The sequence below is a fragment of the Anarrhichthys ocellatus genome, unplaced genomic scaffold, assembly GCF_004355925.1.
Source record: "Anarrhichthys ocellatus isolate YVR2014 unplaced genomic scaffold, GSC_Weel_1.0 scaffold25, whole genome shotgun sequence".
Lineage (NCBI taxonomy): Eukaryota > Metazoa > Chordata > Actinopteri > Perciformes > Anarhichadidae > Anarrhichthys > Anarrhichthys ocellatus.
In genome coordinates this window covers 5,437,600-5,463,977 of record NW_022280055.1, presented here as the reverse complement: position 1 = coordinate 5,463,977, position 26,378 = coordinate 5,437,600, and the positions used below count along the sequence as shown (strand labels likewise).

Sequence of the window (26,378 nt, the reverse complement as noted above, 5' to 3'; positions counted from 1 at the left end):
CTGCCTGTTAAAACGGTCAGCCCATTGTGAGAGCGGCTGATTAAAGAGAAATCGTGGAAAAAAAGAGAACATCTTTTTCTCAGGGGTCTTGAGTGCCAGACAGGCAGCGTGGGTGAAGGCTGCGTCTGTGCGGCGGACAGCCGTTGCCCGGTGGGAGACACAAGACCGAACATCGCCCTAAACTGAATGCTGTCAGCATTTGCAGCGCTGGGCAGCTGGAGAAACGGTGAAATAAAACACCTTTTCTGCCGATCCTCCTTCAGATTCGAGGGGGGCTATACCGTCTTCTTTTTCAGGCCGCTAGAACCCTCCGCGCCGTGGAAGTTCATTTCTAGGAGACGGTCAAGTAAGTCGACCCTGTGGCTGCATTTGGATCGGGGTGATATACAGTAACAGTCTGATGTGCTTAGTACCTGAGCAGGGCCATACGAGCCCCGTGGAGCCTTGTTAATCCTATATCACTTCATAAAACGAGATTTACAGCTGAATGGGCAGCTGTACAACCCCGTCACTACACTGTGTTTGCAGTTGTGCCTCGACATATATGAATTAACCAGAAAATTGTGGACAAAGTCCAGCTTATTGAAGCTCAAATCATCACTGTAAATGTCATTATTCTTAATTTTATATTCAATACATTTTAGGTTATTTTAAAGTGCCCTGATTCAAATGTCCTTTTTATGTCACAATGGCATTTTTCCGTCTTCATGGAAGCATAATGCCACATGGGCTACATCTGACGTAGCTAATGCCGGGCACAAGCAAACACGCCATGAGCGGCATGAATTGAGAAATACACGTACAAGTTGACTGTTTTTTATACTTTATCCCCAGGCGTCTGATGACTCCACCAATAGAGAGACTCGCAAACAGGAAATGGGCGGGTCCAGGGAAAAATAGACTCTGATTGATCTCGGAGCTCAGCAGGGACTGGGAATGAGCTGAGCACGAAACTTAAGCTTTGTTAATAGACCAAAGAGCAAAGGCTTTTATGCTAAACGGGCTGTTTGTTGCATTATTCTCCGAAACGCCTGAAGGCGTACAAACAGTATGTACTGTGAGGAGGCAGGAAGATATCGAGGGTCACCGACAAAACGCCATAAACCAACGTCCACAATGCCAAGGAGGGATTGTAATTAACTGTAAATTCATATTGAGCATTAAATGCATTATAATAAAGAAACAAAGGTTGACTATCCTGTTAACAATTTGATTTGGTTGGCAAAATATACGCTCAAATGTGGATTAAAAATTAGTTGGCCAACTTTGTCAAATCCCCTGACGTGTTTATGGTACTTTTATCTGTGAACTACTTTTGACAGTCATGTCTGAAAAGCTTAACGTTCCAAAAAATGTGAGGCGCACGATGAAGTGCAGCGACAACTTCCCGCACGATGCGCAAGCCAAAATGATGCCGTTTTCTGTAGCTGAGGTATGTCACTGACACACACGCATTAAAACAGGAGCTCCCCACCTCCTCACGTTTCACCAGTTCGCTTTCAGACGTCTCGACCGAAGGGAAGCCATTTCAATCAGTCCTAAATAAACAAACGACACAGTGCCGGCGGAAGAGCCAGTCGCGTTGCCACACGCGAGTGATGTGGAGTGAAGCCGACCACATGTTACACATAAGTGTGGACGTCTGGCTATCTTCATATGTCAACAATCCCGCCATTGTAGGCTGCTGACGAGCCCAACAGAGAGCCGTGATGCTGAAATAATGTGACATTGGACTGTAACCGCAGTGTCTGATGAGAGCAAGGCCAATTAATTAGCACTTCAGTTGACTCTCATTTGCATGGCAATATCAAACAGGCATTAAAAGGATTGTCTTTACATGTGGTTTTGTCTTTAATTTGGATACATTGTGGCTACAATTAGTACCGCTGTGTTTTATTAATGACGAGAATGTCGAGTCATTTGAGGCTCCATTAGTTCTGTTTGTCTCTCATTTTTCATTCTGGCTCGTAGTTCTTCCAGTAATTACAGCAAAAATACATATTTTACTTCGGTGCTGCGGCAAAAATGAGTTTGCTGTGAAATCTTCTTCACTCTGAAGTTGCAATATCACACATCCTGTGACCCATTAACGGAGACGCAACACACTAAAAAACTAGATTTCTAAAAATATAGAGCAACATTCCAGACAGAAATGTGCTGAACAAATACAACCACACACTTCTCTCTTTGAATCTCCTAATTGGATCACAGAGAAACGTGGCTTTCTGATGTAAATCCTCGTCTCCCGAGGAATCCATTTTACTAATTGTGACTCAAGGCACATGTGAGTTTTAAACACAGGGGAAATTTTGTGTGGCGTGATTAGTCTTTCTCTGGTGCTTCGCGTTCCAAAACTTCACCGGGAGTCCGCGGACCGACTCCGGGCAGGAATGTGAATATATCAACAAAAAACGGTGTCAGGTGCAAATGGCTTTGAGCTGCCCCACAACAATACCAGTTGAGTTTTCAACACTTGAGATTTCCTCCGGGACGGCCTTTCCATATTACCGATCTATAAAAAGAAGCAAATTGCCTGCCTGCAACAACCGAAACCGCCATTTGACGAGGGGCCTCTGGGCTGCTTCTCATGGCCGCTATTAATGCTTTGGGCGGTGTTTTCCTCCGTGGGGTGGGGGGGGGCTGACAGGCAGACTTCAGACTGCGCCCCCCCCCTCCTGCCTCCTGGATGCCTGGATCAGCCCCACCGGCTGTGGACGACACTTACTGACACAGCCCGAGAAGGGTGCACGGGAACAAGATACAACTGTGTACATAAGTAGCTCCAACTTCTTTACACATCTCAGCAGCAGTCTGAGACGGGTAATTCGAGCCTAGAGGGGAGGAAACACTGGTCGAGGAGTTAAGTGCTGCCTGCTGATGAGGACACCGGGTGAATGTTTAACAGATTTCTCTGGAAAGGGAAAACAAATTGTAAACGGTTGTCTGTGTGGCCTTTTTTAAATATAGAGTATACATATTTCTTTTGGGAATTAAAACGCCTTTAAAACATTTGGACCATCATGGGGCATTTAAACGTTCCACTTGACACCAGTGCTGGGGATATTTTCGACATTCTCCACTGGCCAAAAAATCCTGAGAACCATTTACTCCAGAACAAAAAAAAGTGAAAGGGTCGGTCCTCAATGTCAGAAGATTTTTTCTTTTTCCTTTGGGTTGCTAAACAGATACAGCTCTGGTTAATCATACACAAAATAAAGAAACATGGTGGTGGCGAAGAGACAAATTTGTCTATTGTAAAAGTATTGTTCATTATAAAAAAAGTCCCCTGAAAAAAAAAGGCGATACAGTTGCATTGCCGTCGTGTCCATCGTCAGTGATGTCTACACAGCTGGGAGTCCTAAAAACACTGGGTCCATTAGGTGAGTGTCAGTCCACAGTGTGCAGTAACAACAGCTGCGTCTTCTTACAGCCACTCCCTCGCCCGTTGTTGCCCCGTGTGACACAGCTCCGTTGGATCTAAATTAGCTCCCGGCTCTGACACGAAAAGTATCCCAGCTCCGGCAGCGACCTTTGACATGTCGCACAATTACGCTTTCCCCACTGTTCGCCGATCAATTTGGCAGCAACAAGGCAAGGCGACGACGGCTTCATTACACTCGGTGCTGAGCATAACAGCTCCAAATGCTTAGTGTCACTTCCATACGAGGATAGCAGGAAGGCTTTAATTAGACGACGCCACGGCAACACGGAGCATGTTCAGGTCAGGTACAATGATGTGAAACAGGCAGCTTCCAATGTCGTCGAGGAGTTAGAGCTATCAACGAGGAAACTGATGAAATGTAGGAACGTGACAGCGTTGCAAACCTATTCAGAAGGGGCAAGAAACATTAGCCATTGATTGTGTAACTTGGATGTGTCAGTAACTGAAAAGGCTCATGAAATTTGTTGGAAACATGGACTCGTCAGATGGTCAACAGCAGTGCTGCCATTGGTGGACCCAAGATATGTACAGTATATTACAGCTATGCTACTAAATCAAATTGTAGTCTCCTTTATATCTCCTGGCCACCAATGCCAACACAGAGCACACGGTTTCTATTGACCATGTTGTCGTTGTTTTAAAGCATCCATCGTTTTCCCATTTTAGAGGTCACTAAGAAGATTGGCCACAATCCCGACAAGTTGAGCATTTAAAAAAAAAAGAAGAATCTTCTTAAATGATTGTCTATAAGGTGTTTTTGATAACTCGAGTTGGAGAAAAAACTCATTAAAAAGGTACTGACACTAGAGAAAACCAGAATAAAGACCTTTACACCATGGGGGCGGCTTTTTTTTCTCGTGTGAATAATTTGCACGTCAATACTATTTGTTAACGAATGTTTTTTTCATGAGTACTTTCACTTGGAAAGCAAATATTATGTAGCTGAGAGAAGCAGCATCATTTTTTTTTGAATTGAGATTGATTTTTCTGAGCTTTTGCACCATGAAAAAAGCATTAGCTTATCACGTTGCTTGGGACGGACATATTCAAAATGTACATTTTACCACTTTTTGACCCTAATGATTTGATTAAGTGCTATTCAAGTGTTCGCAACAGGTCTGTTGAGTTACAGACAATTTGAGTCCATGCATGGGGGGAAAAGTATTTTTGGGACCAATGGAATCGCGTGACCCGGACGCTGTAATACCATGGTTTGGCCACTGTTTAAAATTTGCTTCAAAGCACGCTGCTCTTCCTGGGGGCTTGCGCATACCAGATCCACTACTTCCGTTTAACCTTTCACAATAAAATACCTAGTAATATACACTGCGTAACTGTTTACCAGAGGGAACTAACATTCCCTCAGACCATGTCAATAAAAGGAAAGTCAATGAAATTGCTACCAGCAGCTTAAGTTATACAACAACTTAGCTCAGAGAGACTGCCAGATGCTACTTGGGGTCAATAGGAACCCTGCAGTTGGTGCACTATTTGCAAAAATCTATGGGAATCTTTGAATAAACAGGGGTTGCAACTGTGGCAAAAATTCAAAGGCAAGTATTTTGTATTTTCGTAATGGTTATTCGTCACATCCCCGGTGTGTCATGGCCTCAAGGCTGACAAAGAATCACCATGTGCACTTGTAATTGTGTAACGTGTACCCGGCTACTTAAAATCCCCAAATTCTCAGAAACATTACAGAGGACATTGGAGACCAAAGGAGCTACGGACAAACGCCGAAGATAAGACCCAAGTTGTAATAACTTGACAGATGCTGGTTTCGTGATGGTGTCGCAGACATAAAGGTAACATTAATCCAGATTAATTCAACAATCTTTTGTTATACACTTTAATGCAGGACTCGGCTGTGTGTCAAGGGCAAAAAGGATTAGCGGCACTTTGCATAATAAACAGGCCAAACAAACACAAATACAGAAAAGCAGAGGTAAATAAACCTTGAAGGGAGTCCTTGTCTGCTTCTGTCCATTTTTTATGTACACAGTTTATTAATCAATATTTGTGGCCATAATTACAGCTGTTTTTCGTGTTGCGAGGTAATGGAGATTAATTAGTGACCTGCAACAAATGCTGTATGGGTAAAGGGATAATGAGCTCTGCTTTATGCTTTCATTTTTAAGTGATATTTCAAGTCATCCACGAAAGTTGGAAATTAACTTTGGACTTTATAATTGTGTTTATTTGTTGCCATCATTGTTGTTTACCTTTGTCATTTAAGACCCCCGGCGGTTCCTCCATCTTCTCGGTGAAAGCAGCAGAGCAATAATGAATCAGGTGCTGTCGTCTCAGTGGGACTCTCCCTTACTTAAGGTGACCTTCCACAGATTAAAAACACCATTTAGTGTCTCGCCATTTGGCTCACACGTTAAAGACGCTGTCACAAATTAGAATCCAGGAGCTGAATGGAAAGACTTTTACACGGTTTCATCCTAAGAGGCCGAAATAGACTCATTTTCTTTTGAGGGATCAGGGGATGTTTAGGGGGAGATAGCGGTTCAACAATAGATAACACATAGGTTGTAGGCACTTGGTCCTTTCAGGATTAATAAAGGAAAACAAGACAAGCATGCAGACCAAATTTCAGGTTATTTGGAGCAAGCAGCGCGGAGTTATTACAGTTTTAAAGTTCAACCCATACTTGTGTAGTCACGTAAAATGTAACAAACAGGTAATTGTTGAATAATTATCTTTCTGAAGGTCGTAGAGACTTGGAAGTTGGCTCCATCAGTAGTAATTTGGGCCCGCCCGATCCAACGGTACCATCCGCAAGCTTCTACAACCTTGGGAAGGGGGTGAACTGTGAAAATGGATGGTTGGGTGATTGGATGGCGAGCACTTCTGTTCTGGAAACTGCTCAGAAACCCCCTTATTGTCCGTATACGGTATACCTAGGAAAGCCATACATCCTCCGGTTGCCCTCCGTCTGTATTATGTGGTTGTAAAGTTTCATGAGGCTGTGATTACCCTAGAGGTCACAACAGGTCATTTTATACAGTGATGTCAAGTTTCAAAAAGTGGTCTGACTGTGAAATGGCTAATATGGGGACCAACATAATCACACATTAAATACAACTGGGCACATTGGATCCACAAAAGTCTCAGCTTTTCAGTTATACACAATGTATGCAATTCCAAGACTGTTTAGTTTAGAAATATTCAAAGCTCATTCATAGCTTTAAAACTGACCCCGCTACAGCCCCTGAAAGAAAGTGATGTAAGCCGCGATTGTCTCCGAATAAATTATAATGATATATTTGTGCTTTATTTTCTGAATATTGTCATTTTGTCTCCGCATTCTATTTCCACCTGCTCCATGTTTGTAAGATCTCCACTTGTTCTGTGCTGATTAAGAACCTACACCCACCCAGTGGTACTATTTGTGGGCTGACTTCTGTGGGTTAACAGATGCAGAAATCCTAACTAAGTAAATCTTTTTTTCTATTTTTTGGAACTTCAATATGTTTTGGCTGACTTTTAATGTTCACCTGAAAGTCTATGTGTTGCTTTGGAGTTGTGTCAGGTATTGGTTTTTGGTTGTTTAGCTATTGCATGTTAACTGTTAATCGCGTGGTGGATATACGCGTTCTTTTCTGGAAAATACATCCAGACATATGGTGGTCGCGCTTGCAGATTTGCATGGAAGACTGGGCTATAAGGCCTCGGCGGAGGTCTGCGGTCTCTGATGTGCCCTTCTAGTTTGCTCCTGTGACGGGTTGGCACCTTACCTCCTCCTCCTGGCCACTCTACATATATATCTCATTAAAGTAATGCAAAACTCAAATAAGCAAAGAAGCGGTGAACTTCTAGTTTGTCGTATGTCCGTAGGAACAAGAACATGGGAAAGAAAGAAGAGAAAATGCCTTTAATGCTAAAAAAGTGTGTGTAAAAGTGTTTTTTTTTGTCTTAAAAACATATCGATCAAAGGTGATAACAGGAAAATGCAACAAACTTTCAACACCGTCAGGGCTCATTGTGCATCAGAGGAGCTACTTCAAGCTACCCAGAATCCTCTTCTGGTGTGTGTGTGTCGAGAACAACCGTACTAGAGCGTGCCCATTTCCCGAAGAAAACCAAAAATATCTGAACCAAGTTGTGACATTTCTTCCGCTGTGAACGCAACCCCCCTCAAAACAGAGAGAAAAAACCCCGTCTACCTCCAGGCGCCCATTGGCCCCCAGTTCCCCTGACCGCTTCCGTCTCCGCGCACCGATTGGAGGACCGTGCCGCCCGTCTCCCTGACAGACACCGCCGGAGCCACAGTCTCCTCCCAGCGGCGGCAGACGCTATTTGAGTGGGGACCAGCGGATTGTTGTACATAGAGCCGGTTTCAGTGTCGTCAATGGGAAGCACGCGAGGCGGTGGCACAGAGAGTTACGGTCTACATTAAAAAAATAAGAAAAAAAGAAAAGAATTCCGCGGCTGCACCATGCTCTCCAGGTCTACCCCGTGTCTGTGGATTACATTTTTTTGCCTTCATTTATGCTGTCATGTAGACAGCGGAGAAGCACAAAACGCGAAGGAAGGTAAGTTCCGAAAGTTTGGACTCGCTTCTCATCCCATCGCGCTGGGAAAAGATCTCCGGAATGAGCGGAGAGGTGTCCACTATTCAGCAGTGGGCTTCTTTGTTTTTGTTGTTGTTATATTTCCTCTTTGAATACCCACGCGATGCTTTAACAAATAGCTGGATGTGGCTTTTTTTTTTGTAAACCCAGCGCCGTCAGACGAGGCCGGTGTGCGGGGATGACAGCACCGTCTGCTCCCGGGGCTTCTTTTTTGCCCGAGCGACCTCTCGGTGTTTTTACGCACGGCAACGAAACGACGTAGAACACGGATTATAGACGCGGGGGCTTTTTATTTATTTTTATTATTTTACTCCAGCGTTATCGGCGCAACTCGTTATAGATTATCAATCCATCACGACCAAACTAGGGAGGCTAATATCGGCGGATCGATCGTCCCAGCGAGACTCGCCTTCCCGAGAAGTGAGTGAGCTGTCTATAGTCTGGACGCAGTTTTCTGGAGGGTTATTTCCTCCACAAAGTGGCCTCGGCTCTTAACTGTCTGTGGTTTGCAGGGGGGTTGGGGGGCACGTCGGATTGATGCGGAGCCGTAATCTGCACCGAGACGCTCCAAACTCATCAGAGTCAAGCGCAATAAAACACCCGAATAAGAGGGGCTGTTTAAAATATCTCCAGATGGCTGAAAAATTGGCACTTTTAGTCTCTCGGATTCTGGTAGAATTAAGTGAAATTATGTCGTGCGTAAAAACAGAAAATCACAAGAGCAGGTATGGGTTTCTGTCACCAGCAGAACTACGGCGTTTATAACCGCGCGCGTTGTGGACGTTATAGCTGATATGAATTGTAGATCCCCTGCGCTTAAAATGCGGGATTTTAGCAGACCTCCATACCAGTCTCCTGTAAAATACAGCCAGAGCATGATTATTTATATATATATATATATAAATATATATATCTTTTTTTTTTTTTACGGTGATGCGTCCGCTGCCCCCTCTCACAATGGAGCTGCCTGCTGATGTTAAATAAAACAACTTCATGTTTTGGGGAAAAAAATAAAAGCTGCAGTGGCTCCGATGTGCGCTCTCCCGAACGCTTCCGGAACATAAAGCAGGCAGATTGGACAAATCTCTCCGTTTTTGTGTTTTGTTTTTTTAGCTGAACATGTTCTTGAGTTGAAACGCATTTGCCGTGTGTGCGTCGGGATGAGCAGCAGCAGCAGCAGCTTTGACCTTAACGCAACAACTTCCACTCCCGGCAGTGTGTTGTAATAAACGGATGCGTAAAAAAAAAAAATGCGTAAATGCGCATAAATATTACGCCTAATGATTCCCGACACGTTCTAATGCGCGTGTCTGTTTTTTTTTTTAAGGTTCTTTATTTCCTCTCCATGCGCACTGTCAGTGTCTTCATTTGTCTCTCAGAAAGTTCCCCCGCAGACACGAGGGCCTGTCTGCTGCAGTGCATATCTCTCTCTCTCTCTCTCTCTCTCTCTCTCTCTCTCTCTCTCTCTCTGTGTATGTGTATGTGTATATATATATATTAATAAATGTTCTAGCTTTAGCTGCTGCTGGTAGGAATTAGGTCACGGGTATATGCACTATAGGTATCAATGTGTGGCCTATCAGCAATACGCAGGCCCGGTGTCCCCGGTGAGATTTAACCACCTGCCTCTCGGTTTCCTGTCACTAGTGATTCTGCTGGACTCCAAGGCACAGCAGACAGAACTGGAGTGGATCTCCTATCCTCCCAATGGGGTAAGTCCGCAGAATGTCTGCAACACACTGGTGCTCTCCGTATCTATCCATTTTCCTCACTGATGTCCTACATCTGAGACGTCAATAATATTATTTAGAGGAGGGCATTGGGACACACATGATAACCCCCCCAACAAAAGATAAAGAATGCTCTGCCGGCCTTTGACATTCAGAGCACAAAAGGGCCTCGGGTAACCCACGTCCAACCTGCTAGTCTGATTTAAAAGCAGGCTGTGGGAAACTTTTTTTTAAATATGTAATGCGAGCATGAGCAGATAAACTTCAGCACGAGCATTCGTCAGAGATGTTTGTGCGATTTAAAAAACAAACAGCTAATCTCCCTTCATATACGGCAGTTTATTGTGTACAGTAAAGTCTGAAATTACTGTATTTCTTCTACCTTCGTCACATTCATTACAGAGTAGCCGTCTCCAGTTCGATTGCCAATCATTAGGGTCTTTCTCGTCTACATGGCGCTCTCCTCAAACGGTCGTGCTCATTCACGTTTGTCTTCTTGCTTTCCAGTGGGAAGAGATCAGCGGCTTGGACGAGAACTACACGCCCATTCGCACGTACCAGGTGTGCCAAGTCATGGAGCCCAATCAGAATAACTGGCTTCGGACTAACTGGATAGATAAGGGCACTGCCCAGAGAATTTTCGTGGAACTGAAGTTCACCTTGAGGGATTGTAACAGCCTGCCTGGCGTGGTGGGCACTTGCAAGGAGACGTTCAACCTATATTACCAGGAGACGGATTCGGAGGTGGGCCGGAGCCTGCGGGAGAACCAGTACGTGAAGATCGACACGATCGCCGCGGACGAGAGCTTCACCCAGGGCGACCTGGGCGAGCGGAAGATGAAGCTGAACACGGAGGTGCGCATCATCGGGCCCCTGTCCAGGCGAGGCTTCTACCTGGCCTTCCAGGACGTGGGGGCGTGCATCGCCCTGGTCTCGGTCAAGGTCTACTACAAGAAGTGCTGGTCCATCATCGAGAACCTGGCCACGTTCGCGGACACCGTGACGGGGTCGGAGTTCTCCTCGCTGGTGGAGGTGGAGGGCACGTGCGTGAGCGACGCCGAGGAGGAGGCCGACAACTCCCCCAAGATGCACTGCAGCGCCGAAGGGGAGTGGCTCGTGCCCATCGGGAAATGTATATGCAAGGCTGGATTTCACCAGAAAGGAGACGCGTGTGAACGTGAGTACCCTTTCTTTTTATATGTAATTTAATTTGCTCATTATTATTGTTTCTTCTTGAATTAGCCTTTAGAAATAAGTCAGGGGTGTCCTTGGATTTCACACAACAAGCGTGCCAAGAGAGGAAAAAAACAATAAACTGGGGAATATATGTGATTTGATTATGCAAAGCAGGTGAATGGCAATTTGGCCATCGCTGGCTGAATAGTTGTGTAGGCAAATGGGATTAAAGCAGCCGATTTGACAGCAGTAAAAATGAATAAAATATTGAGGCCAAACGGTGTAATAACGGAAGTGCTAATTGATCACAAGGCCCCTCATGGCCGTGATTGTGTTGACACTGGGATTAAGCAACAGCTCGAGTTTGGCCAATCAGCCCCCAACGCCTCCGGTGTCGTCCTCACTGGCACGGAACCAAGACAATCACACAGGTTATAGAGGAAGTCCGACCGGTTTCTTTTCCGTATCGTTCCACCCCTGGAACCAAACGACCCCGACAGAGAGGCAAAACAAATAGCCGGCCGCGCCGTGGCATTTAGGGCCTCGGGGATATTTATGAAGGAGCCGAACAGGAAGGGCAAACACACAGCCTTTCGCCGCGGCCCGCTCCTCCTGCCTGGTTGTGGTGCCGGATCGTGCCGCTACAATTAACAATAACATGCTCTCTGTCACTCGGGAGGATTATTTCCAGCGGGCACCTGACTTGAAAGATAAAAATCACTGTGGATTTTTAAAAAAAGGGGGGGGGGGGAAGTTAGGTCACACAACTTAAGTGGCCTGCCCTGTCGGCCAAGCTTTTTCTTTTTTCCTGGGCAACCTCAATCTAAGCAGCTTATGAGGAGCAGCAGCCAGCAATAATTGAATGGAATGTGTCTAAGAACAAATTAGTGTCCCTAGCAGACGAGCTTTTATGCCACGCTGACGTCCATTAGGGACCCTAGTGAGGGAGGTGTGTTAATGAAATGTATTAGGCCATGTAATTTAGAGCAACGCAGCCCGCCTCGAGTCCTCTCTGATGTTAGCGGGACTGTCGCAGGTTCAACCCGCGAGGAGCTCCCTCTGTTGTTCTTGTCATTTCAATAAGCACGGACGGAAGATTCAGTCGTGCACCTCTGCGGGAAGAAAAGCAGACTGTTTATTTCCACAGGGAGAGAGCGAGAGCATAACAACCAACAGCTCCGGCTACAAAGCAATTTTAGCCACCGTTCCTTATCGTGTATTGATGCAAAGCCCTGCGAACCGTGGACTGTTGCATTTCCCTGTTAATCAATCTGCTCGCGTGTCAACTAAAACAAAGATACAGAGACAGCCGTGCGGTGGACCGGCCCCCGGGTTGTTTAAAGTCTGCATGTGGATCATATTCCAGTCTTGACACTGCACCTTTTATGAGCTTTATCTCTGCCGAGGCATGAGAGGCCTTTTTGTATTAAGGGGTAGTTAATCTATATAAAATGAGAATCACGGTGCCCTATCAGCACTTCTTCCAGCGGCTCCGCTGACGTTAAATCGTCCATTCAGTATTTTCCCCGAGCACAATCTAAAAAAGCCATTCAATGTGTTGCTGTCGGGCGAAGCGGCAGAGCTAGAAGTCCAAGTGGCCGTGACCGTTAAAAAATGTGAAAGCCTGACATTTTGGACCCTCGGACCCAACTTGTCTTAGCGGCGCAAAAGCACATCTTTACATAATAGTGCCTCAGGGTGATGCCGGCCGCACCTTTAGTATAAAAAGGTTTTCAGTATGCTTCGAGCAAACGAAGATGACTAGTCCAAAAAAAAAAGGGGGGGGGGGGGGGGGCTGTGTAACTGTGCACTTGTGAACTTGTTTGTACAGATAGAGCGTGATTAAAAAAGGGAGCTTTAGAAAGTTATTGCCAAACCCCCGATTCTATCATATGGGGGGGGGGTGGGGGGGGGGCACTGAGTCTTTAGGGCTCAGTGCTGTAGCGCATTTTCGTTTAACTGTTACAACATGTTTTTCTCTTTCTAGATCTGATCTACATGCCCTAATGGAATCCCATTTATATTATCGGACTCCCAAATCATAACTTTAGAAAGTTGTGAGGGTTTCAGATTCCGTTGATAGTCCTGTCACAATAAAGACTGCACGGACTTATCGTTCAATATGTGGACACGAGCTTCACACTTTGACGTAATCGTCGTGTTTTGGTTGAAGCCAAATGTGAGAGTGTTGTTGTTATCTATATCTAATATGTTGATATTTTGCACCTTGTGTTAACAATTATTCTTTCAATTGAGAAACTGATTGGCAGGATATTGTCTGTTAAGTAAAGCATGTTCTAGAGCCCTGTGGCAAAGTGCAAAGACTCTTTTAATTATTGGGCCGGTTGTGCGGTTTGTTTTACTTATTAAGGATATTTCATTTTTCATATTCCACTTCCTATGTCTGACTATTCTTAAGAACGAATGGTCCGTTGCTCTCTGAAAGGGTTTACTTGCATTCTTGTCATGTTATATCACGATTAGAACAGTAGCAGAAAATTGTCTTATAACGACAATAATATTGTGTATCGCAATTCATTCTGGGACGATATATCGGCCGACTAAGCAGTTACCGTGACGGGCCTAGCCTCAGAATGACTGGCACTTCCTTCGAGGCGTGCTGACGCCTTAAGACGGTCCCCTTACTCTGGTATCGGCCGTGTGCTGTGATTACAACATGGCCGCTGCAGTAAAAAAAAAACATGCCGTGGAGCGAGGCAAGTTGAGCTGTGAGTCATGTCATTTGAGGAGCCCCCCCCCCCCCCCTCCTGGATACGAAAGGCCTCCTCCGAAAACGTGTTGTGATCCACTCATTCATCACCGTCAGCGATGAGGGACCCCTTGTCTGTCGCCCCTGTGCCCCCCCCTCCCCTCCGCCTCTCTTTAACTCTTTGTGTGGCAAGTCTTTGGCAGTAAATGTCACTCTTCTTTCCCCCCGCCTGCTGCGTTCACTGGTCTCAGTGTAATGGGTGTTGAAAACGGCCAGTTGAAGTGTCCCCGCAGCCTGCCGCGGGTTCTTCATTTTGCGAAGCAGTGCGTGTTGTGGAAAATAGCCCCCATTCATCCGATGGTCTTGTTCAGCGCTGGCCACTGGCGGCCGTGGAGCCACGGAGTCGTTCGGCACAGAGAGAGGGCCCTTGTGGGGGGACATTGGCGTCTTTGTTCCCGCTCAATCCCGGGAATGTATGTTGTCCGATTTTGACACATCACATCATTGTGGCACTAAGTAACCAGTGGCTTGGGAAATCATTAACTGTTGACCCTCGACCGCAGAAAGGAGAGAGGCCTCTATCTGGTGGAAAAAACAGATAAAACAAGGCTCTATCGTTCTGCTATCGGCGCATGCTAACAAGAGAATTAATGAGAGGATACAGCATCCTGTAGACACTGGCACCATCCATCTTGACTGCCAGGGAGTTGGACAGAAGTTAGTTGGAGACTGATTGATGATTTGAGCCCCTGAGGGACAGCACGGTGGGGGGGGGGCTCTGAGCCGTCAAGGGTCTGACCACGGCAGCTAACGTGTACGGAAGCCACCAGGCGACAAGTCCCAGCTCCTGGCCTGGAGGAAAAAAGCTGCATTTAGCATTTCAAATGAAGCCAGGAAGCCAAGAGACAGGAGGTCCTCATACATCTTGGCGCTCCCCTGATTGATAAGGTGTGAATTTAATACACCAAATGGCTGTCTTTTACAACCGCTCCAGAGCTTAATTATGCAAACGACAGGTGTGCGTCGAATCCACAAGAGACCCAAATGGACCTAAATCACTCAAGATTGAAATAAATCGGTGATGGATGGAAACTCGTCCTGTCACTGCCAGTGTCTGCTTCCTGTGAATGGTAGCATTCTTCCACAGCCCAGGGCTTTTACCTCCTTGTTGTCTTTGGCCTGGCAGGTAGCAGTCAGACACACAGATGTGCTATTCTCTGCTCGAGATGTTCCCACCAATACAGTTGGCGGTGTCCTAAAATGGATCACTTTGGGGAGGACTTTGTGACGTGAGATTTGGAGGATTGTTCAGATTTAATCATTCAAGTCACGTAATATGTAAAATAACAGAATTCTAAGTATTGTGAGGATGTTTTAGAACATTGTAAATGTAAATATGTGTGTTTTTTGGACAGTTGAATCTTATTTCACAGACTTAACAATTAAAAAAAGAACACCATTAACTTTTTCTTTAAGCATTGTTTTCATTGTTGATTAGTATATCAGCCATTGTCTTGATGAATTCATAAATTGTTGTTTGGTTTAACAAATAGTAAAAAAAAAAAAAGGCCAATTACAAATTCCCATAATCCCCCGCAAAATCTTTGCAATAACTACAAAATGTTGGAACAAGGGGATTTTGTTAATGCCGTTTTTTGCTTCGAAAATATCATAAATCATTCAAATAATTTTGTTATGCTCTAAATACATCTATATATGACTTTAAATTGGCTTTCCAGGATTATTAGGGTCAATCATTTTCCTTATGGTTTACATATAAGCATAGTGTATGATGATCGGGACATTTAAACATGAAATACAGGAAAATAATTCAGCAACTTAAATCACTTACACATGTAATTCGTTTTCCAAAAAAAAGACACAACTCAGAACAAATGTTAAAGATGGACTTGAACGATTGTTTCTACAGACACCGTGACGACATCGTCATCTGTAATTTGTTTGGCCTCGATAATCACGTAGTGAAAATCGTATAATTGTGACAGCCCTATCAATTCGTATTCTGTGATCACTCCTGAACAGTCACTTTCTTGCTGCACCCACCGTCCTAAAAGTTGTCTTTATCATAGTACTGATTTCCTACATTGCCCCAGAAAAAAAGGTCTCAGTGCTCTATATGCTGTATGCAGAGGACAGGACAAAGAAATAGTGATTTCAAAGCAAGTTTCTGCAGCAAGGGGAACGAACAATGGTTGTTCAAATTACCCCAAAAAAGAAAAAAGGCCAATGAAAAGGTTATTACATTTTAGCTGAAGTTGCTTTACAGAGAACAGAATGTAGACTTGTCTTCATGACCAGAAGATACTTCTGTATCCCTGTGCACTACTCTAATGACTTCTCATTAGTAGAAACTAAACCACAGTTACTCCCTCATGAAGAGAAACCAGAATGTTTGAAAAACCTGATTTGGCGAGCTGTAATAAAACAGTATTTATTTTACTTCCACATCCAGTGTCGCCCCCCCCCCCCCCCCCCCCCTTTTTTTTTTTTTTGTTAGAAAATGCACGTCCAAATGAGAGGTAAAGGCAAGAAGAAGTTGTTTCCTGGGATACACTCGCTTGAGCTGGTGCCAGCAGTGCTTTCTGTGGGATCCGGCCTCCCTGTCAACATGTCAAATTAAATACAAATGGCTCATTTCAGAAGCAGAAAAAGAAGAAACTTTCACCGCGATGGCTCGTTCACAAAGTCGTTTGGCTGGGTAAATATTTGTCTCAAAGTTACATTCATATGAACTGCACCAAGTTGTATGCTCAAACAATGGCAGGAAAACAAAAGGCTTGTCATGACTAATTATTTGCTCCAACTGGTTTCCACGAGAAAATACTATTAGGAGCATTAAAACCAAGTCTCACTGGGCACATTTTCCAGATACAACAAACCTTTTGGTTTGTTGCTCTGTGCTGTTTGTGGTCGATTTCTTTAAAGGGGCAATACTGGGCCTGTCACGATAACCCAAAAATAGTTGCAATAAACTATATTATCATTTTAAGACCATTTTCAGTGACAATATAATAGCATAGTAATGCAAGTAATCATTTAAAAAAATATTATATCAAGAATATTGAGACACTTTTATCACATTTATCATTACACATTTATCGTACAATCAGTCGATAACGTGAAAATGTTCGAGGTCATGTCTGTATATCATACAATAAGTCCAATAACATAAAAATGATCCATGTCATGTCGATATATCGCACTATAAGTCGATAACTTTAAAATAATCGAGGTAATTTCCATATATATTGTACGATAAGTCAACGTAATTATCCTGACTGGCCTACTCATTTCATAGTCACTATGTAGCCAGGCATGCCATATGTTGTTATTTTCAGACTACTGTAGGCTACGTAGAAACAGCAACAGTTGGCATGTCAGTGGTGCTTTACTTGACCTGGTAAATAGGAACATGATCAAGACAAATCAAAGTTTTACGCAATTGGAAATTGTTTGGGATATGGTTTCAACATAAACAACATCTGTATATGAATGTAGGTCTACGTAGATAGGACTCTCTGTGCCTTAGTCTTGTCCAAAAAGTGCTAATCATCAATGTGACTGCTTTGGATAGCGAGGGGAAAGTCTAAATTCAATGATTTTGTTGCAAGATCTAACACAAGAAAGAACGCATTTCTACTGAGACTCCTAAGCTGATTTATTGACGTTTACCCTCAATGCAAATCAGAGACGCTATTATCTCTAGGTGGAGTATGTGCATGGTGTGTCGTTCTGGTTTGACGTCGTTATTTCTCTGAAAGGAAAGGCTGCGGTTTTTTTTAGGGGCAAATTGCGCCATCTGCAATTTTAAGTCAGCATGCGGAAAAAAAACAGAGGAGTGATGACTAATCAGTATCCAGGTCTTGGAATCTGACCTGCCAGTCCAAATTTGAGGGCCTACGCTGCATCTCGTGAATAGACAGAATCCAAGCAAACAGTCCTCATTCTCACGCAAACAAAAGGCACATGGTCAGCTATGCTGCTGGTGAGAGACTTTGTTCGAGACCCCGGTGACTTTTTCGTCAGATAGTGTTATTTCCAAGGTGACGCGGGGGTCCGCATGTGGCCAATGCATGAGGTCAGTGAATATTAACTTCATTTACACATGGCTGCAGACCAGCGCAGCGCCACAATGGAGGCCTGCCCGTTGTGTTTAGTAACATGAGCGCCTCGGCTGACAGGACACTGTCAAGACAGAAGATGGATGATCGCAGCAGTTGACCCCTGATCGCCAGAGGAGTCACCTCCCGGGCCCCCCCCTCTCTCCCTGCATGACAAAAGAGCCCTCCCCGTGGTGCGCCGGCCCTCATCTCCACTTGCACTAACAGGTTCAGACATCTCCATCGATCCGCGTCTCAATACTCTAAGCTTTTGCCTTTTTTATTTTTTAAGCTACCCAAACTGTGGCACAGAAGTCTGTTTTGTGTAATTACCTGCCCGCTGACTGCTCGAGAGGGATGCGATCAGACAGGCAAACTCCATGTCAGAAGACAATGTCGTCGGCGTTCCGTGTTGCGTCCCTGTGGCATGAGGGTGAAAGTGATATGTGGCCGGGAGTAGCAGGGAAGGGCCCCCGGTTGTCGGTGGAGCGGCTCCTCCGGGAGGCTTCAGAGCCCCTGGCTCTGTACCTCAATCTTCCTTTAAGAGGAGAATCGATAACTTATTACGTAACTTCGCACTTTTTTTCCCCACCTACATCAAGAGCAGAGGAAGCAGGGCTTCCAATGTACTGCGGGGATGGCTGTGTTTGCAGGGACTTCTGCTGTTTCTTTTTGTGCTCAAATGACTCAGACAGGAGGCATTCAAGTTTAGCATAACCACAGTGGGATAATAAAAACAACTTTAGAGCTCTAAAAATAAATTATTATTCCAATCATGTAATCAACGGCCATTGATTTTCTGGAACATTTGATTCATTGTTTGGTCTACAAAATGTCAGAATAAAGCAACAAAGTTCCCAAAGCATAATGAAAATGACAAATTTATATATATATATATATATTTGGATGAACTGACACTTTGACAATAGTCCAGATCTGCACAAGCACTTGTGGGCATCTGAGGCCGGCCTGACCACAGCAGTGACAAGCAGCTAGTTAAACATTGATCCATTCCTTTCTGTCACCGGGGGGGGGGGGGGAGGGGGGGGGGGGGGGGCGGGGGGGGGGGGGTGGGTTAGTGTGGGTTGGTAGGCATTGGCACAATTCAGAGATAATGCTCAGTTGCTGACCGGGGACATTTTCAGTGATGATTTAGCTTGGGCTGCGGGGGGCTTTGGATCGATCAGACCTTTGGAACCTCTGCATTCAGGGGATGAAAGGCAGAGTCCTCCCCATCTTTTAGCAGGGCTTCTCTTTTATTTTTTAGAGCTGAACACCTCATCCAGCAAAGGTAGCCGCAAGTCCGGGCCTTAACGCCCCCCCCCCCGGCCATCTCCTGTTTCAATGCGAGTTAAATGAACTAAACAAAAGGCAATTAGGTAGGGACATTTTCCACATCACTGAGAATCCATTTCAAAAAGCTCACTCTGCGTGATAGCTCAAAGAAGCAGAGTCCTCTTAGCAGACTCTCTATGCAGCTCCCGCTCCGGCGAAGTAAGAGGCCGTAAATTCACAGATGTAACGGGTTTAATCTTAAAATGCCCTTCGTTGTCCACCTCCAAATCCATGCAGTAAATCAGCGGGAGAGCCAAAAGAGAGGAAACGGGTGTTGAAGTTTGTTGTTTGCAACTTGAATTGCTGTCAGCAGAGGCTCTAACGCAGCAGAAGCAGCTGTGTTGTGTGAGATCGTGTTACTTCCACCTTTATATTTCACTCAAAAGCTTCATAGATGCCTTTTGCTTGATGGTCTTATATTGACCCTCAAAATGAAAATGGCAACAAATCACAGGGAAGTTTTGTTAGGGACTATTTCCAGCTGCGGACTGATACAGATATGTTGCTCTCGTGAGTATTTACAGCAGCAGCGAGGTGTATGAGGGATTGCCTCAAAATAGAAGACATAAAATCCCATGGAAGAAACATCTAGATCATCACCAGCCTTATTCTTTACTGGGTCGCTTCACCCCGGTAACAAAAAAATCATTGTCTTTTAGGTAGGTAAGGTGTCTGCCTCCAGACCAACACAATTGAGATGAATCAACACCATTTGTAGTGTTAAAAGTGTATATTTCAATGACATAAATAGCACCACCTCTCTCCAGAAACATTGTTCTTGGTTTTCTGGACAATCCAACCAAAATGTCACCAAGCAGCTTTTCTTAGGGACTCTACCTCCACTTGCATTGATATGGAGTCAAAGATACTGTATCACTCCTCCTAGTATCTCGTCTCACTGTGAGGGTATTCGGAAACAAATATAAACAGATTCTACATGAATACAAGTGACTTGTACCTGATAAAGTGTTGCCATCTAATTCACCCTGTTTTTGAGTCTGCAGCAGTACTTACACCACAGCAGGAGCGTTAACTTCAATTTTTGAGCGCAACTTAATCAAGTGTCTGGCTTTGATCTTCGCTGCGAACAACCCGAGCAGGCGCTTCCTTCAGTGTTCCCTGCTCGGAGGGGCAAAGCTGCATGCCCTCCAACACAGTCTTAACGGAATGCTAATCTTCTCCCTTTGTTTCTCATGGAAAGCTACTTATCTCCTGCTAAGCACAGGTACCTCGGATGAATGGGCCGGTTGTCTGTATGTGTGGAGTGTAGCGGCAGCCAAACAGAGTCATTCCAAGTATGTGCGGGGCGGAGGTAGGATCCAGCACACTATGACATCAGGTTACTGAAGTGCTTCAACTAACTTTTTGGGCCCCTTTTTATTCGCCGTGTCCGAGGTTTCTCCTTCTTCCTGCGATGCCCCCTTGGGACGCGTTGCTTGTTTGAAATTAACTTGTTTTTGGAAGGGGGTTGTTGAAACCCTTTGTTTCTTTGTTTCAGGCGGGAGATTAGCATGTCTGCCGGCAAAAAAAAAATCCAGCTGCTAAGAGTCTCTTTCTTTCTTTGAGATTTGGAGCACTGCAACGGTGCTCGGAGGACACAGAAAAAAAAAATTCACCTGCTGCTCCTGTGATCAAACCGAAAGACAATGTTTGAATAGAAAAAAAAACCCCACAAGAAGTCTTAAGCGTGATATTAGAATACTCTGTAGCTTTGCATCGTCTAAACTGCGTTCAAACAAAAATGTCAGCCAGCACTGCGGCAAGCTCACTTAATAGCGCACGTCTTCCTTCCAGGTGCACTTGATTTCTCCAAAACCTTTGCAGCTGCAAAAGTCCACACATCAACCGTTAGACGAGATCAATTGAGCTGTCCTTTGGCTTTTTCAAGTCGGAGAAATACACTCGGCTAGGAGTCGTTGTTTTTTTTTTCTTTCCCAGCTCTGCCTGCCTGTGTTGCCCTGAAATTACTCACAAGATGTACTGCCTCTTACATTGTAGGGGAAAACACCACAGGCCTCAGTCCATAAAAAAGAGATGCAGCCATAGTTCAGCATGCATAAAAAGCCAGTAAACAAAGCCTGATGAATGTCCACACCCAGGCCTACCATTTATTGGGAGGCAAAGAACGTAAGTCACATCTAATCAGAGCAACACACACACACACAGGCCCCGGGCTGCATTAATGCATAAGGAATAAGCTCTGCGTTGAGCTATTGACATCCCTCTCTATAGTCGCAATGCACAGGCATGGTCTCTAATTGCATGCCCTGGAAGTAAAACAAAAAAAGAAACAGGAAAAAACATGAAGCAGGAGTTTTTTGGTTTTTTTGAAACAGCATTTCATGGTTGTCTGAACATTCAACGGGACACGGGGTATTTTGAAATAGCTGACAGAGAATGCTTATGACAGCATTAACAATAGATCGCAGCGTAATAGTGAGTTGTAGGGAGAGAACGCCTGTTTCTCCACATGTTGCAAACATTTCTTTTGTGGCGGCAAAAAAAACAACAACCCGCCATTGAAGTACTTGTCATTTCAAAAGACTTCGACGTCTCATCTGGCTGTTTGGACCATAGACTGTATATAAGAAGTGGAAGTGGTCACCATGACATCACTCATTGTTTCGAAGCCTCGAGTTGGGCGTTTTTGGCTGTAGCCATCTTGGATTACGACGGTCGCCATCTTGGCTTTTTGTAAGCAGTGAATGGATGCGACCATATTCGGACTGCGGGCGAGTAACATACAGACACCGTATACGGCTCTGGCAGCGGGTATTGACCTGTCAATCAAACCGGAGGTTGCTGCCTGGTTTAGACAACATTTAACATTTGAGCGTGGGCAGGTCGCCCTGCTAAGGAGCAAGAACATGAGCTCCCTTCCCACCATTAACTATATATGTCCCGATAGCAGTGTCAGAAATAACTCAGATGCAGCCCGAAAATGCCGGATTTTCAGATATGGGAACATTTCAGAGAATACACAGACTCGTATGTGAAAAGGGCCAGCTCAGCATTGGATGTCTGAATCACACAGACAAAAGGAAAAGACACGGGGTGGAAACATACTTCTATAAACCACAGGCGACGGGCTCCTGATCGTACCGGGCGTGCGCTTAGAGTTGATATTTATAAAGACGCTTCCCTATCCTAGCGGCTATGACACTTTTTTTTTTAAATAAGAAAATGAACAGTTTCCCTTTATCACGCTTGACCCGCTCCACCTGGCATTCATCAGCGGCGGGGGAACTGCATGTCGGTCCTGTCGGCCGCTCTCCTCCCTCCGCCTCTTTTATCACTCTAATGGGGCGCTATCTCCAGGCCGCCCTCCCTGGGTCTCCGCGGCACCGCTCGGCTCCCCCTTTCCGTGGTGCATTCTTTCCACATCCATCCCCGACACACAGGCGGATTTAACACATATTCAGGCCGGACGGGGGGGGGGGCCTGACAGGACTCATCATGCTAGGACCGAGGAGACGGAAGGGCCCACACTAGTCATTCGCACTCCGGCTCTGGCAGTCTGTTAAAAATCAAAAGGGAATCTCCCACGCTTCCCACACTGCAGCGCCGTCCCACAGAAACATTGAGACAGATGCGTGGAGAGAAACTCAATATCCCAGCTGCCCTGTTCGGACCAGATAGAGTTCTCCACGCTCAGTCGTAGGAAGGGTTGCGACCTTGATTGGATTTGTGGGTCGGAAGCGAGCGAGGAAGCTCAGTTTCTGGATGCCCACACTAATGCAACACTTTTTTGATACTTTTGCTTAACCCGAGGTTAAGTCTTCTGAAGACGTCCGCATACAGCCCCGAAAATATATATATACGACCATATGGATCACACGCAACCCTGTGAACACGTCCAGTGTAGCACAAACCGAAGCGAGAAAGCTTGTTAAAGAATTGGGAGTACAAATGTGACGCGGCATTCTGGAACTGGTTTGGTCAGATTCGATACTTTAGAGGTTCTGACTCTTGATCATAAGCAGCCCCGGCAAATACATAGAAAGCTGGAAAAGCCACTCAGGAAACAAATGGGGCACATTTTAGGATCCGGTCTGTCAGCCAAGGCACTAGATTAACTGAAAAAGAAACCACCACCTCCCAGACAAGGGGAATAATTATTTTCTGTTTTGGCCAGGGAGGGATATGTCAGGCTGTCGCATACACAGTAAGTCATAGCCCCACCCTCCCCTCCCCTCCCCTCCTCCCTCTCTGTCCCTCACCCCAGAGTGTCATGACACTGCCAAAGCGTGTGAGAAACTGGATGCAATTCAAGAATGTTAAGAAGCTCAGCTCAGAGAGAGGGAGAGAAATAAACCAAGATCTTAGAAAAACAGAATTTTTGTGTCTTTTTTTTTGTGTATGTGTGTGTTTTTGTGTCTGCAAAAGATAAGGAGACTTTGTTTTATTCTCTGGGCCAGTGAGAGTGTGTGTGTGCGCGCGCGCGCGCCGTGATTGAGACACCAAAGTCACAGGAGCGTTTGATTATGTTTGTCCCGCTACTCCCTAAAAGACCTCTTCCTATTCCCCGACTCGTCTTCCTCCCTCCGTATAAAATTGCTGACTGCAGCTTGTACCCCCCCCTCCCCCACACCTCACTGAATCAAAGTGCTTGACCGCTGGAAGGGAAATTACAGATGCTGGGCTCCGTAGCCTGCCGATGAGCTGGCTAGAATGTAAGGCTTCTTTTTTCCCTCTCTGCAAAAACCTCAACCCAGCTTCTCCGAGGACTGACTAATTTCTCAGCGTCGTAAATAAAGCCGACTGTTGTGTCTGCCGCTGAGCTATTTTGTTTTTGTTAAAGGGCCAGTGTCAACGAGTGCAAACCATTAGTCTGCCTTTATCTCTGCCAGAAGACGACCAGACTTGCGTAAATGGGCCCCCTTTCTTTTTTTCCCCCAAGGAGTCACTCTTGTACACTTCATCCATACAAATGTAATTACACGTTGGACTGTTAAGCCCTCCCGTCAAAGTCAGTGGAAGTAGTTTTTTTTCTGCAGCGTTTCAACATGTTTGTGCGTCAGCGTTTGCCAGTAAGGTGATTTTGTTCAGGTTTAAAAACACTGCTCCGTGTCATGGCTTGGTGGATATTCCCCGCCCAGAATGAGAGTGTCGCTGAGGGCACGGTCGACAAAAAGAACCTCTCACTCGCTTTCATCATCGTCCCATATCGGACTGAGGGTGTTCTCTTCAGCGTCTGGTGCCAGGAACGTGAGAGAGTCGCGGGCAGCGAGTCAGTGTGAGCTGCTGGGACTGGAATGCCGGGCCGGGGATGGCTGTGTTTGTACTTGTCACTCAATGCCCTGCCAGCGGTGGGGAGAGCTGCAGAAGCACTTAGTTGCCCCCCCCCCCCCTGTCATACAGGCATTCGATTTTTTTTGAGGCCTCATTTGCCGCCTTGCTGCTTCTGTAAACATTTCCGGGTGCCAAAACCCAGTCGGACGCATTGATAAACACATGTGCTGGGAAACATTGAGAGAAAGGCATGGACAATGAACCGTGTTTTGCGGGAGTTAAAAGGGCAAGTCCGGTTTATTTGAACAGGGCTCTTATTTTTGTAGTTTTGGGCCATCGTTTCTGTCAGTTATGCGGCGCTTATCTCAAAGTAATTACTTGGATTGGTGAACATGGCAACAGTGAAGTCTTACGGGCCAAGAAAACACAATCATAGAGGTTGTAAACAAGCCGAACGTTACATTAGCTCGGGTGCCGATAACGGTATTGGTCACATTAAATCGTTTTCTGTTCGTTTCTGTCAATGTTAACAATGTATAAAGCTACTGCCACTCAAAATTAATTTTGATACGAAGGTGGTATTTGGCCTCTACTGTTGAAAATGGCATTTATATTCAGCTACCATTTGTGTCGACCTGCCCACATTTAGCTACTGGGCTTCTAGCTAAATGTGGTAAGAAGCATCTCTTGGTGTGAGAGTGATGTTTCTGTAACTGGTCCATGACCTTGATTAAAACTTAAAAGGTAAATTTAGGTATTTTGACGTAGGCTTGTTATTAGAAGTGCCTAGCAACACTATGGAAAGGACCCGACAGAGGAATAAAACTTTTTTTGGGCTTGATCCGGTCTGTTTGACATGTGGCAAAACCAAGCACATTTATTGGACGTACATTGACGTTGAGGAGTTCCCCCGAGCGATGACATTGCAGAACGTCTTGTCTGCAGTGTTCACCCTCAACGCTGGACAAATTTCAAAACATTTGTCCCCATTAGCTACTCTATGAACACCAAAACATGGGGAAGTAGGTTGAAAAATACCAAAGTTACCCTTTAATTAAAAAACGTCAAGCTTGACGCCATACAGTTTGTTTCTAGAACAAGATTTTGACATTTGACACATTCTCTCAGGAGGGTTTGTTTTGAAACGGTGAATGTCAAATACTGTTGAACATGTAACAAAAACATGTTTGATAAAAGGAGATAAAAAGAACTACATACTACCAACAAAAGCCTTTAGCAGCTGGAGTTAAAACAAATAACACTGTGGAAAAACTCTGCTGTTCCACAGTTGATGAATGATTCATTCGTTTTAATGCAGATGTATGATGTTTACAGCTGTTACATTTGGAGAAAAGCTGCACGGTAACTTCAGTCTTTGGATGCTCTTGTCTGCCGGAGTGGCGGTGGTCGCGTTGAGAGATAGCACAGCGGCCACCCAGCAGATGAGCTGTCAGAAACCCAACGGCAAACAGACACGCCGGCTTATCAGAATGTTTAAACAGCCCCAGCATGCCGTTCTTTAACCTGCGGGAAATAGCCCTCCAGTGTCATCACCAACATCCACGGGGGGGGGGGGGTGTTTACACTGCGCATCAGATACGCGGCTTCCCTCGCCGCCCGTCAAGATGCCATCATTCATCAGACGGGAAACATGCGGCAAAAAGTCGCAAAAATGTGACGAGTAAGCACTCTGTGTGCGCGTTTCTCCCGGTCAGCATTCGAGACCCGCTTGCTCACAGAGCCTCCTTCGCAGCTCTGTTTTCAATTACCGGCTCAGGAAAAAGGTAAAGAAAGATTAGAGATAAAATCATGTCTTGAAAGGGAAAAAAAGAAAAGAAAAAAGGTCTTGTTCCACGAGGCCGTGGCAGTGCGATAAATGGAGAATGACAGGGCTTTCATGTAGCTGAAACGGGGATACCCTGAGCCCCGGCCTCCTCTTCACGCCGCACTGGAAGTGGTACGACAAGAAAAGAATTCAGATCCCTTTATCCCTCTTATTCCGGAACCTGTCACAGGAGGCGTTGGTCGATATATTTCCCTCGGGGGGGGGGG

General features: G+C 45.2%; 1 protein-coding gene across 9 annotated transcripts in view; it reads left to right on the top strand.

Annotated features, from left to right (window-relative positions):
* The first annotated feature begins 7,776 nt into the window (after nt 1-7,776).
* epha7 (eph receptor A7) overlaps nt 7,777-26,378 on the top strand; it is an 87,039-nt gene continuing 68,437 nt past the window's right edge. For 8 of the 9 annotated variants that reach the window (XM_031861664.1, XM_031861667.1, XM_031861663.1 and 5 more), the window contains exons 1-3: nt 7,777-7,983; nt 9,670-9,734; nt 10,260-10,929. In XM_031861664.1, the coding sequence (XP_031717524.1) occupies nt 7,887-7,983; nt 9,670-9,734; nt 10,260-10,929 (832 nt within the window). In that variant the 5' untranslated portion in view covers nt 7,777-7,886. Of the gene's footprint in view, nt 7,984-9,669; nt 9,735-10,259; nt 10,930-12,915; nt 15,102-26,378 lie in introns of those variants that run through there. The other variant, XM_031861668.1, reaches the window with a different exon arrangement.